Below are 14,258 nucleotides of genomic sequence, written 5' to 3'. Positions count from 1 at the left end.
GTACGTATGGACAAATTATTTGGATAACTTTAAAGTATTGCACACAACTTCTTTGTGCTAATAATTTGGACTTATACTGCTTATTAATAACAATAAAATGATTATTTATATTTATTAGATTTAATTATGTAAAATAGATGAATTTATGTATTTATGTAAACGTTTGGCATATTTGACCAATTTATTTGGATCATTAATATATAACAATACAATGATTATTTATAATACTTTTTTCATTTAATTTAATTTGTTTAACTAGATTAATATTATGTATTGGCATATATGGATAAAATTATTTGCATCACTTTATTTTTTTACTTACTTTAAAACCCTTTTGTGCTAATATTTTAGATCTATACTACTTGGTAATAACAATAAAATAATTGTAGCATTTATAATAAGTAGATTTAAATTGTTTAAACAAATTAATATATGTATTTATGTATTTGTTTATTGACAGATATGTATGGACATATGGAGCTAATTGGATCACTTCCATATACAGCACAAAACCCTTTTGGGCTGATAATTTGGATTTATACTACTTAGTATTCACAATAAAATAAGTGTATTGTTTATATTAATTAGATTTAGTTTGTTTAAATAAATTAAAATATGTGTTTATGGATTTGTTTATTGAAATAGAGACATTATTTGTATCACTTATCACTATAGCACAAACAATTTTGTGTCAATACTTTTGACTTATACTACTTATTAATAACAATAAAATAGATGTTTTTTTTATAATAATTAGATTTAATTTGTTTAAATAGACAACAATATGTATTTATGTAAATGTTTATTGACATACAGTTGAAGTCAGAATTATTAGCCCCTCTTTGATTTTTTTTATATATATATATTTCCCAAATGATGTTTAACAGAGCAAGGAAATTTTCACAGTATGTCTGATAATATTTTTTATTCTGGAGAAAGTCTTATTTGTTTTATTTTAAGGTCAAAATTATTAGCCCCTTTAAGCTATATTTTTGGATAGTCTACAGAACGAACCATCGTTATACAATAACTTGCCTAATTACCCTAGCCTGCCTAGTTAACCTAAATTTTTAAGCTTTTACATATCACTTTAAGCTGTATAGAAGTGTCTTGAAAAATATCTACTCAAATATTATTTACTGTCATCATGTCAAAGATAAAATAAATCAGTTATTAGAAATGAGTTATTAAAACTATTATGTTTAGAAATTAGTTGAAAAAAATCTAAACAGAAATTTGGGAAAAATAGTAAACGGGGCTAATAATTCAGGGGGGCTAATAATTCTGACTTCATTTATAAATGGACAAATTATTTGAATCACTTTAATATATAGCACAAAAACATTTTGTGCTAATAATTTGGACTATACTACGATACAATACTTTATTGTCAGACTTGCTTTAGAATTTTTTTCTTGCTTAACAGGATGATAAATACTCCTTACAGAGACAAAGACATACAAAAAAATCCAACCCAATTCATTTTACGCAGGCCTTATTCAGCTCCAAGACAGCTTGATGTAAATATCTTTTTTTTTATTTCATTTTATTCAAACTTGGGGATCTAAATTGACGGTTAGACTTGAATAGTATAAATTGATGATTCAACACATAAAAAGGGTTCAAAAAGATGTTCCTTGCCAGCCTTGTGAGGATCTTGTAATATGAACAATCATATAATTTCCCAAGAGGCTTTACCATCTTGCAACAGATTTTAATCTGGTTCATCAACTTTGTTTTTAGACTCATAGACAGACTCATATACCATACAGAATTACTATACTGCAGAACACGTATAAGTACAGACATAAAAGAAATGTTTTTCGATGCTCCAAAAGATCTAAGACGATGCAAAAAAAAAAGATTCTTTGTTTTATATTGTTGCACACACTATCAGTATGATCTTTCCATGAAACCTTGTTATATCTTATTACACCCAAATGCTTATATTTGTCTAGCTGTCTGATGTTTACATTATAACTACAGGGTTTGTAGATACATCAGGTATTGTGGACCTCAACACGATTTCCTCTTTTTTTCCAGGTTAATCACAAGAGCATTTCTGTAACACACTACACAAGATCATTCACACTTTTCAAGAGCAATCATGTAACTTCTACCTTGCTCAGTAAAGTTAATAATACTGTATCGTCTTACATACTTCACACCGCATTCCACTTAGTAATAACAATAAAATAACTGCATTATATTAATTACGTTTAATATGTTTAAATAAATTAATATCTGTATTTATGTGCTTGTTTGTTGATAGATAAGGACTAATTATTTAGATCACTTCATTATAAATAGCACAAAGTGGAGTGTGTGTGTGTGTGTGTGTGTGTGTGTGTGTGTGTGTGTGTGTGTGTGTTAATTATTTCTTACTTTAAAGTAAAACAAAGGCTTCTGGAACTTCAATAAGAGGTAATGTAACAGTTTTGGTATATTATAATGTTTTTTAAGTATGTTAGAAAGGGTTTTTCATAGCGTTAAGATGTGAAAATGTCAGTGGCATTAAATAATCTAGATAAATTAAATAAATATTGTAAAGGATGTACGTATATTCTTATTATTTCCTAAGATATATTTCAGGAAAATTAATGCATTAATGTAAAGGAAAGCTGAAGTGCAGAACACATAGACGCTTCATTTGCATTCATATTTTGAGGCTAATCCATCTGAATCGCTGAGATTTTACATGCAATCACAGCCACAGGACAGCATCAGCCAGTCCACTGTGAACAGAGAGAGTCTGCATCATCACAGATGGTGCTTGAGGGCTTTGATTGTGCTCGGTCAAGTACCTGCCTGAAAAGTGAGAGTGTGCAAAGCTTTTGTTTGACCATATGTGCGCATACATGTCATGGTTGCTGTGTGCATTTAATTTTAACACGTTTTACACTGACTGAGTCCTTTGCAGGCTCACGGATGTCCTTCAGGGTTGACTTCTTTGTGTTTTATTTTCCAGATGGTAAACATGATCTGATTCACCGCGTTGGCTGTTGCTAGTTTAACCTGTGCAATTGTGCTTGTGCTTGCATTTATTTATGGCAGAATGCATCGCAACAAACACCTACTTTGCATGCATCTCATTTGAATATGAAGCCCCGCCTCGTGTAGTGGGCCCAGAGTTGTTGACCCATAGTCAGTACCTTTGAAGCACACTGTTTTTCCTCCACTAAACCAATACACAGACAATATTTATAGTTTTGAAATAAAGAAGATCAAGATCTATTAGGCATAAAAAGCATATAGGAAATGTTCTTATGGTAAAGTAATGAAAGTAATACAAATAGTTGATTATTCATATTAATAATATAAACTTTTTTTAAGCAATATTAGGTCCATCCAGACTGATCTTTAAAATTACTCATTTTGTATAATTATACTGCTTAAGACTTGATTAAGGGTGATTCAACTTTACTTGGATAAACATATTGAATTGCTTACACATAGTATATATTTCAAATTTTAGTAGAATAATAGAAATAATAATAATAATAATAATAATAATAATATTATCAATAATAGCCTACTATCAATTGTTAAATGAGAGTACTAATTATTCAATGGAATAATTGATGCACATTTTATATTTATTATTTGTTGCCATTTAATATAATGATAACAGCAAAAACAAAAACAATAAAATAAATAATAATAACAGCAATAGATACTGATTAATAATATCATTAAGTATTTTTATGTATTTAAATTAATATATCGCTGATGATGAGGATAATAATAAGGGTGATTATAATAATAAATATTACTTTTATTTAGTAGTTTAATCATAATATTACTAATGTAGACTTTATGTAAAATATCTGGCTTTTAAATAATAAAGAAATTAATTATACCATTATTATTGTTATTATTAATATTATTATTATTATTATTATTATTATTATTTATAAATGACAGTACTAATTATTCAATTGAATAATTGATTTACATTTACAATTTTTGTTTGCTGTTCTCATTTAATATAATAATAATAATAATAACAACAACACATACTGAGTAATAATATTATCAGTATTTGAATATTTTTTATTTATTTAAATGTATATTATAGTGCTGATTATGAGGATGATGATTATACTAATGATGATAATAATAGTTATATTTACTATTATATGCAGAAGTTGTAGTATTTTTTATTTAATGTATTTATTGTTCATTTATTGTTACTATTATTCTAAAATGTGCTTTGTGTCATTATATATATATATATATATATATATATATATATATATATATATATATATATATATATATATATATATATATATATATATATATATATATATATATATAATATTATATTTATATTCATATAAATTCTCCCAAAACAAACACACAAACGAATAAAATGGTATTTATTTTGGGTTTACTTTAATCAATATATTACTTAAGCAGACTTTTTATGTAAAATATTTTGCTTTTAAATGACAAATAAATAAATAATATAATACCATTATTATTATTACCTTTATTATACTGTTGTTTTACATTTTCCCATTAATAAAAACGCATCAACCAATATGTGTGAAGCACAAAATCTGGCAAAAGGAAAGGGGAGAAAAAACCTTTCTCTGGAGGATACAGAGCGAGCGAGCGCTTCTCCCCTCCTCCGCCATGTGATGACGGACAGACTGTATCACCGGAGCGAAGCTTGAAGTCACTCTCATCAGCAACAAAGCGAAGCAACAGCAGCAGCAGCACTGACGTAAACCCTTCACCACATCACCGGAACCATACGGACCCGGACCGACACCATACCGAAAGGACGTATAGGATGCACACGGAGCGCTGATCGTGATGAGGCTCGGACTGCGATTCACGGCAACATTAGAAATGCGCGTTAAATGGAGACTCATGACAAGAGATGCTGCAGGGTGCCGCATTGCCTGGCCGCTTGATGATGGTAGGATAGAGCAGCGCTTTTAACCGTCATTGGGGTGGGATGGAGTGAATGAACGGATTTGTAGTCTAGTCAATGCCTCCGATTTGATCATATACGCAAACTCAGACGATTTCCGCCTGCTTAAGCCATACAGACACACACACACAGACACACATATACATATACAATCGATGAGCACGACCAAATGAATGTACGTGATGTAATGTTATTAATAAACCTATGATACAGGTGAACTCATGAGCTGAAGTAACAGTGTCGTAGCTCACACTCAGGACCATCTCCAAAGTCAGGTTTTTATTTGAAATCACTGCAGCGATAGGGCTCTTTATGATTGGCATTTTCATCATTAACATATAGAGTATATATCTATATATAGTGGTAGTACAGTATAGTCAGCATTGGCTCAGTGCAAGGACAATGACTCATTTACAGGCAGGCCTGTCTCCAGAAACCCTGGAGAAAGCCAAGGTGGAGTTAAAGGAGAACCCCGACACTTTGCATCAGGACATACAGGAGGTGAGGGACATGATCATCACCCGTCCAGACATTGGCTTTCTCAGGACAGACGATGCTTTCATCCTGCGCTTTCTTAGAGCTCGTAAATTTAACCATTTCGAGGCCTTTCGCCTCCTGGCCCAATACTTTGAGTACCGGCAACAGAACCTAGATATGTTCAAGAACCTGAAGGCCACCGATCCAGGGATCAAGCAAGCTCTGAAAGATGGATTTCCTGGAGTCCTTTCCAATCTGGATAGATATGGGAGGAAGATTCTGGTCCTGTTCGCAGCCAACTGGGATCAGAGCAGGTAGGAAGCTATTGGATTTTGGCTAATTGTGGGTAATGACACGCACGGTCAGAGCTGTCTTTAACACATCAGTCTTCTGTCTTTCATGACAGAGTGATGTTTAGACATTAAATAAAGGTTACAACCTATGATGTTATACATATTGTAGTATTAGTAAATGACTTTATGATAACTTAGCATGTGTGAGATGTTAGGAAGGAAAAAAAAAATAGTACATTTGTTACATTTTTATTTTTTCAAAGATGGCACAGCCAAACAAAAACTATGCAAATATACAGTTGAAGTCAAAATTATTTGATAAAAGCAGTTTTTAATTTTATTAAAACCATATTAAGATCAATATTAAAAGCTCCCTTAAGAAATCCTTTTTTTGATTGTGTACAGAACAAACCATCATTATACAATGACTTGCCTAATTACCCTAACTTTAACCTAGTTAAACCTTTAAATAGCACTTAAAGCTGAATACTATCTTGAAAAATAGTTAGTAAAACATTATGCTGGCCCATAGCCAGGGGGTGGGGGTTTGGGGTTCGGATGGTTCGAAAGGCCCAACCCCCTACTGACAAAATCCAGAATTTGACTCCAAATGAGCTAATTTGTCCCATTTGCTAATTTGGAGGCTAATTTGGCTTTCATAAACTGTGAAAATGAAAGACTGAAGATGGCTTTATGATAAATAAAAATTTTAGTTATTCAAATAGACAAATTCTGAATAAATAAATGAGCTGGCCAGTTTGTTATTTACCTATAGGCTACAGTTTAACAGATTCCTAATTGTTTTGGTTTTTTTAATGATGTATAATAATAAATCTTTATTTTTAAACTTTGTTCAAAATGTTTAATTTAAAATTCTAATCTCATTACATTATTTATGAACCTGTAATAACTTACAGTTTAAATGAACTTTTGTAAATAAACCCTTCACGGTAAAATAGTATGGTATGCAATTTGACAAAAATCTAGGAAATATTTTTATTGCATTAAAAGTGGCGCAGTAGGTAGTGCTGTCGCCTCACAGCAAGAAGGTCGCTGGTTCGAGCCTCGGCTGGGTCAGTTGGCATTTCTGTGTGGACCTTGCATGTTCTCCCTGTGTTCGTGTGGGTTTCCTCTGGGTGCTCCGGTTTCCCCCACAGTCCAAAGACATGCGGTACAGGTGAATTGGGTAGGCTAAATTGTCCGTAGTGTATGAGTGTGATTGAGTGTGTGTGTGGATGTTTCCCAGAGATGGGTTGCGGCTGGAAGGGCATCCGCTGCATATAAATGTGTTGGATAAGTTGGCGGTTCATTCCGCTGTGGTGACCCCGGATTAATAAAGGCACTAAGCCGAAAATGAATGAATGAATATCACTAAAATGCAATATTTGAACCTCATAATTTAACAGAAAATGAACTATATGACTGCAAAATGGTCCACTTTTTGAGATAAAATAACCACCCCTTCAATAAGCTGGCTACAGGCCTGTTATGTACTGTCTTCATGGCAAAGAAAAAAGAAATCAGTTATTAGAAATGTGTTATTAAAACTATTATGTTTAGAAATGTGTTGATAAAATCTTGTTTCCATTAAAAAGAAATTGAGGAAAAAATATACAGGGGTCTAACACTTCATGATTCTGACTTCAACTGTAAATGAAAAGGTGACAACACCAAAAGCTCTAGAAGTATCAAATTTATTCACTTACTGTAATAATGGTGTGCTCGCAATGTCACACGCTGTTGTAGCCTTTTTAAATGAATAAATCTGATACTTTTGGAGCTTTTGGTGTTACTGCCTTTTCATATATATTTGCATTACATTTTCTTTTACAAAATTGATTTAACCCTCTACTAATTTCAGTTTCCATCTGAGGTTACTCAGGGAGATTCATTATCATTTCAACCTACCTAGTATTAAGATACGTTCAAACATTTTTGTCATGCTCTACATCACTTTCTGGGTAGGATCTCATGAATGATGTTGAGTTGTAAAACGAATGAACCAACATTACTTGATTTGTAAGCAAATGAAAATTGTCTGCATGACAAATGAAATACGTATGGAATTATTGTTTTGCTGCCTTTTCTCGTAGCCAACCTTTAATAATCGTGTTTTCATGTAGTTGGTCATTTGTTGCTATTATTACATTCGACTATGTGAATGCCTGTCAAAAGCAATCCAATTTGATTTGTTGTAGACTAACCCTGGAATTGGTTGAAAGCATAAAATATTGCATGCCCATATACACCTGTATTTAGCCTCATCCACTTGTGATCAGTGTTATGAAGATACTTTTTAATACCAGGTGCAGACTGTGCATAGAGAAATGTTAACCTGATGGTTTGATTTAACATCTAAGCCATGGTGACTGATGACCTTTGATTGACCTCACCATATCCTACATGATGGTTCTCTATGTATCCCATTGTATATGTTATTGTCCTTATTACAGCATTACAACATACACTCACCAGCTTCTTTATTATAGGTACACCTGTCCAAATGCTCATTAACGCAAATTTCTAATCAGTCAATCACATGGCAGCAACTCGATGCATTTAGGCATGTAGACATGGTCAAGACGATCTGCTGCAGTTGAGCCTCAGAATGGGGAAAAAAGGTGTTTTAAATGACTTTAAATGTTGGTGCCAGATGGGCTGGTCTGAGTATTTCAGAAACTGCTGATCTACTGGGATTTCCACACACAATCATCTCTAGGGTTCACAGAGAATGGTCAGAAAAAGATAAAATATGACAGTTCTGTGGGTGCAAATGCCTAGTTGATGCCAGATGTCAGAGGAGAATGGCCAGACTGGTTCCAGCTGATAGAAAGGCAACAGCAACTCAAATAACCAATCGTTACAACCGAAGTATGCAGAAGAACATCTCTGAACACACAACACATTGAATCTTGAGGCGGATGGGCTACAGCAGCAGAAGGCCACACCGGGTGCCTCTCCTGTCTGCTAGGAACAGGAAACTGAGGCTACAATATACACAGTCTCACTAAAATTGGACAATAGAAGAATGGAAAAACGTTGCCCGGTCTGATGAGTATCAATTTCTGCTGCGACATTTGGATGGTAGGTTCAGAATTCGCATTTTTCATCAGTCGCAAATCATCTCATACTGGTTTATTGAACATGACAATGAGTTCACTGTACTCAAACGGCCTCCACAGTCATCAGTTCTAAATCCAATAGAGCACCTTTGGGATGTGGTGGAACAGGAGATTCACAGCCGACAAATCTCCAGCAACAGTGTTATGCTATTTTGTCAATATGGACCAAAATATCTGAGGAATATTTCCAGTACTTTGTTGAATCTATGCCATGAAAGATTACGGCAGTTCTGAAGCAAAAGGGGGTACTAGTAAGGTGTACCTAATAAAGTGGCAGGTGAGTGTATATTCAAATAAAAACTTAAAAGTTATTATTTTTAAAGAAACTTTTACTATTCTCCTACTTGTCTACTATCTCAAAACAATACATTATCTTATAATGTTAAAAAGAATGACCTTGACACATGCATGTAAGGGTCTCAGATCAAAATGTACATTACAATGACTTTCTTCTGGCAAATCTCAAGTAATGTACTGCTGAATAATTCATGAGGGCAAGTAATGTACTGAGATTTAGCCTTTCATTCATTTTAACTTTAGCCTTCAAGGGTTAATCTATTATCGGTGTGTCTTTGAATAAAGCACTTTATCCCAGTTACTCCAGTGACACTGGACGTGCAATAGGTGCAATGTACTGTAAGGCCCAATCCCAATTCTCTGCCTTAGCCCTTACCCCTACCCATCGTTTTTGCACATTCATGTGAAGGAGTAGGGGTGTCCCAACTCTCTTTAGCTTGAAGGCATAGGGCTAAGGGGAAGGGGTAGATACCCCTTCGAACATAGTTTTTTCAGGACCACACTCAAAACCAAGGGGTAAAAAAAAATTCCCAAAATACCAAAATAGAAGTGGAATTTAGCCTAAGTAGTTTGCTCAATCCCATTTTAGATGAAAGTATGATTTGATAAAAAAAGTAATTTAATATTATTATTTTATAGAGTAATCATATTGTGCATTTAATCGAAGTTTGCTTTAATGGGACTGAATGCTACTAATATAATTGTTGTTGGTTTTTTCACCAGTTAAACTCGGAATGAATTTGAACCCTATATTTGAGATTTTAGAAAATATAAAGGGGGCTCATGAACTATTGAACACTTGAGTCATTTTTAAGTTGTGTTTTTAAATTATTTTGTATGTAATGACATTCAAATTGAGTCAAAATCATACTTTTTCATGATATTACCTGCTATGTTGTGTGTAATCTTCTGTTTATCAGTGTAAAAGGTCTTTAATGTTTCAATTCTCAAAGTGAGCCAGTTATTGTCCCAGAACAAAGAGTTCATAACTTTGAACTGCCTGAAACAAGTCATTCTAAAGATAAGTAATTTCAGTCTTTCTTCCTGCACAGTCCTACGTAGGTTTGTATCAAATTTGCATAATGCCATGTCTTCATTGGTCATCTGCAAAGGACATCTGCTTTGTCCTCAAGCACTGTAGTAGTAACTGAGGTCTTTAAAAGTTTAATTAATGTCATTGACATGTTGAAATAACAGTATTATGTGCTGCAAAATAATATCCACCTCCAAAGTATAAAGACTTAGGCTTGAATTAATACCAAAACCAATGGCAGCGTTACTGTACGTACACAGTACACATGGTGAAAAAGCCTCTGTAGCTGATATTCAGAAATGTTAATGAGGGTTTTGTTTCCAATGTACTGTACGTTGTAAGTAATGGACCAATCACAACAGACTTTCCATATGACCAATAAGACTTTAGAATGATCAGATTTTTATATGAGCTATTTCTGACACAAGTGATGCTGTAACGTATATTTTCAACCTGTTTAATTGCATAATAGGAGTAATTATGACCAAATACATTTTGGGGTTGCTGTTTAGTGTGTGAATGTATGCATTAAAGAGTTAATTCACCCCAAAATGAAAATTCTTTTATTAATTACTCACCTTAATGTGTTCCAATCCCCCGAGACCTTCGTTCATATTTTGAATACAGATTTAAATATTTTAGATGAAATCTGAATGAAAACTGATGAAAACTGAACTGAACTTAAACACTAAAAACTGAACTACACTGTTCTAATTACTATGACCCTTTATGTGAAGCTGCTTTGACACAATTTACATTGTAAAAGCGTTATACAATTGAATTGAATTGATTTGAAATCCAGAGACCTCTCTGACCCTCCATAGACAACAGTGATCATGAGAAGTTTAAAGTCTAGGAACCAAAAACATTGTCGAACCATTTCACGTGGCTTCTGTGATTCAACTGCAATCTTGATGCTCAAAGAACACATTTGTCTTCCTTAAAAACTGTAAAAACGACTTTGTTTGTTGTCTTCTGTGTAAGATTAGGGTGCACATTTATTAAGGCCAATAATACAATCCAAGAGTTTACACTTAGCTGTCAATCAATAGAGCGTAATTGGCATGCTGTCCTGGGAGAGAGCCCTAAGCTTGTGATATCATTGAGCCCGGGGCTCCCTCCCTTTAGAAGGGCAAAAGGGGAGTCTGAGCTTAGGTTGGTCTTGAGAATTCCCCTGCTTGTCGCCATGTGAGAAGTGTAAGTCGATTGGGTATGGTGTATGTTTTTGGACGGTGGGACAAAACCGGGAAACCCAGGGGGAAACCCACGCGAACATGGGGAGAACATAGAAACTCCGCACAGAAACGCGAACCGGTCCGATAGGAGATTAGACCAGTGGTGTTCTTGCAGTGAGGCAACAGTGCTAGCCAATCGGCCACCGTGTTGGCCTATCAGAAAAAAGGGGGAAGTGGGGGTGGAAGGGCGGGGAACTTCAAGACAAAGATAACTGGAGTAAAAAACTGGTTATATATATAATGCTTTCGTAATCATCTAATAGAGCAGATTAAAGAGCTAATAAGGTGCCAGCTGTGTTGATTATAAGCACTTGATCCTCTTGAAATTAGTTTATAAATAAACCACACTTATTGTAGTATTGGCCTTGACAATGTATTGTAAATATTAACAATTATAAGGGTATATTTGTACTTATATATTACTAATATGCAAGTATTTATTGAGAATTTATGTAGTAAACACGCATGTTGACCTGTCATGCAAGAAAAAGGTGAACAAATTCATTTTTACAGTTTTTTTTTGGTGGACAAAAGTATTCTTATAGTGTTGAATGATTACGTTATGCAATTGGGGTGACATGAGGCTAAATCATTAATTACAGAATTTTCATTTTTGGGTGAAATAACCCTTGGAATGTGGATTAGGGCTATTTCAGAAGATTTACGTAGAAATTTAATCTTTTTTTTTTTCAATCATACCACTACCTGTTGATGTTTAATCTTGCCTCTTTAAACTGGAGAGTACATAATGCTCGAGTCTATATCAAACAACCTTTGAATCTGTGCCAGTCGCACCATTGCTTTGGATGGCAGCGCTCTTGGCATCCTCTCATAGGAACAATGTGTGACAAACACCAGGGTCAAGTCGTGCCTGATTTGCTGCATTTATTCAAGCATTATTGCAAATGTACTAAAGCCCTGTAGAAAAGTTTAAATGCAAATATTGAAGCATCCTACAAATACAAAGCAAACTTAGCCAGTAAATAAATATGAGAATTTGCTCATTTCAAAAAAGCAAGCTCAAATTCACAGTTTGTTTGCAAATCTTGCTAAAAGCTTCTGTTTATCTGCAGGTACACTTTTGTGGATATTCTGCGAGCTATTTTACTTTCTCTGGAGGCAATGATAGAAGACCCGGAGCTACAAGTTAATGGATTTGTCTTGATCATTGACTGGAGTAACTTCACTTTCAAGCAAGCTTCCAAGCTCACTCCAAGCATGTTGAGATTGGCAATCGAGGGCCTGCAGGTACCGTCTGTTTTCAGTCTTTATTTATGTTTACATTGGAAATCTGCATGGATTTAATATGCACTTTCAGTCGATGTACTTTCGTATAAGTCACTGCCATATCAAACATGTATACTGTTCATAAAGTGTGCATCAGGTTCAAATAATGAAAATTGCTTGGGGAAATTCTGCTGCGTGAGGCTGAACAGGTGCTTGTAGAGAAATCCCTCTCCGTCCAACATTTGCTATTCTCTTTGTGAGTAACATGAACGCGAGCTGACCCAGTGATCTAATGCAAGGGAACACAATGTGCATATAAATCCGAAATTAGTATTTTGCTTCACTTATTTCATATTTAACCAACTAAATAGCCTAAAATAGCTGAAAGGTGCCATAGAGTGCACTGATTTTATATGTTAAATGGTTCTCTGATGTATCTATTGTGGTTTTGTGGCTTAGGTAAGTGCAAAATAAATCCAGAAAAGGTTTTAGGTGCTCATTTGTAACCACAGGAATTACCCATAAAATGCATTGCTTGGTTTTGACCATATTTGGAAGAGTCTTGAATATTAATGAGCTCTGCTCTGATGCTCCATAGCTTGTGTCAGTGCTTGAATATTCTTGATTATAATAAGTTAAGTGGATTCTTTGTTAAATGACAATCTTTTCAACTGATGTGGTAGGTGTGGTTGATTTTAGCTAAAAGGGTTGAGTGAGCTATTTCAGTAACCCCAGAGCAACCTAGATTGCTTTTGAGTGGTGTTGTGGATGAAATCTAGGCTAAATTCTAATTAAACTCAACAAAACCTACATATACAGTTGAAGTCAGAATTATTAACCCCCCCTAGAAGTGTCTTGAAAAATATCTAGTCAAATATTATTTGAAGTCATCATGGTAAAGATAAAATAAATCAGTTATTAGAGATGAGTTATTAAAACTATTATGTTTAGAAATGTGTTTAGAAATGTGTGTGTGTGTGTGTTTTTTTTTTAGAATTATTATGTTTAGTATTATGTTTTAGAAATGTGTGTGTTTGTGTGTGAAGGGGGGGAGGGGTGCTAATAAATCTGACTTCAACTGTATGTATTTAGAGTTTTGCTTTGTGGTTTTAATATATACAAAATCACATAAGCAAATGAAAAATGTACATAAGAGTTGAGTGATATGACACGATGCATCAACCTTCATTAAACACTTAGGGTGCACTCACACTATGCTATTCTATGCTAACCGTGCCTAGGTGCATTTGCCGGTAAGTTTGATAAATGTAAATGCTCTGAATCGGGCAAAGTTCAGTTGGCCAGCCTTGGACCAGTTGGAAGAGGTGTGCCAGAGTGCGGTTTGGTTGGGCTTTGGCACAGTACACTTGTAGTATGAATGCAAAGTGCGCCTGAGCCCAGAACTGAAGATGTGATGTCATTTTAAGGGAGTGTTTCATATGAATTTATTAATCATTCTTACTTTTAAATGAACCAAACTGTCATAAATGAATAAAGATTAAACTGAACAGTCGCATCATCGATGACGTAAGCGTGCTGACCATCGGGGGAGATGGGAGGGGGACAATCGCGCTTTCGGCATGGTTCAAGGCAAATGTACCTAGTGTGAGTATGCCCTTATTTTCAGCA

At 34.2% G+C, this 14,258-nt stretch overlaps 1 protein-coding gene across 1 annotated transcript in view; it reads left to right on the top strand.

Moving 5' to 3' along the window:
* The first annotated feature begins 4,919 nt into the window (after window positions 1-4,919).
* Window positions 4,920-14,258, top strand: part of clvs2 (clavesin 2) — a 50,140-nt gene continuing 40,801 nt past the window's right edge. The window contains 2 exon segments of the mRNA NM_001025545.2: window positions 4,920-5,736; window positions 12,476-12,650. Coding sequence (NP_001020716.1) covers window positions 5,348-5,736; window positions 12,476-12,650 — 564 coding nt within the window. The 5' untranslated portion in view covers window positions 4,920-5,347.

This window comes from Danio rerio, chromosome 20 (assembly GCF_049306965.1).
Source record: "Danio rerio strain Tuebingen ecotype United States chromosome 20, GRCz12tu, whole genome shotgun sequence".
NCBI lineage: Eukaryota > Metazoa > Chordata > Actinopteri > Cypriniformes > Danionidae > Danio > Danio rerio.
Note: the sequence above shows the minus strand (reverse complement) of the source record. Positions and strands in the feature narration are given on the sequence as shown.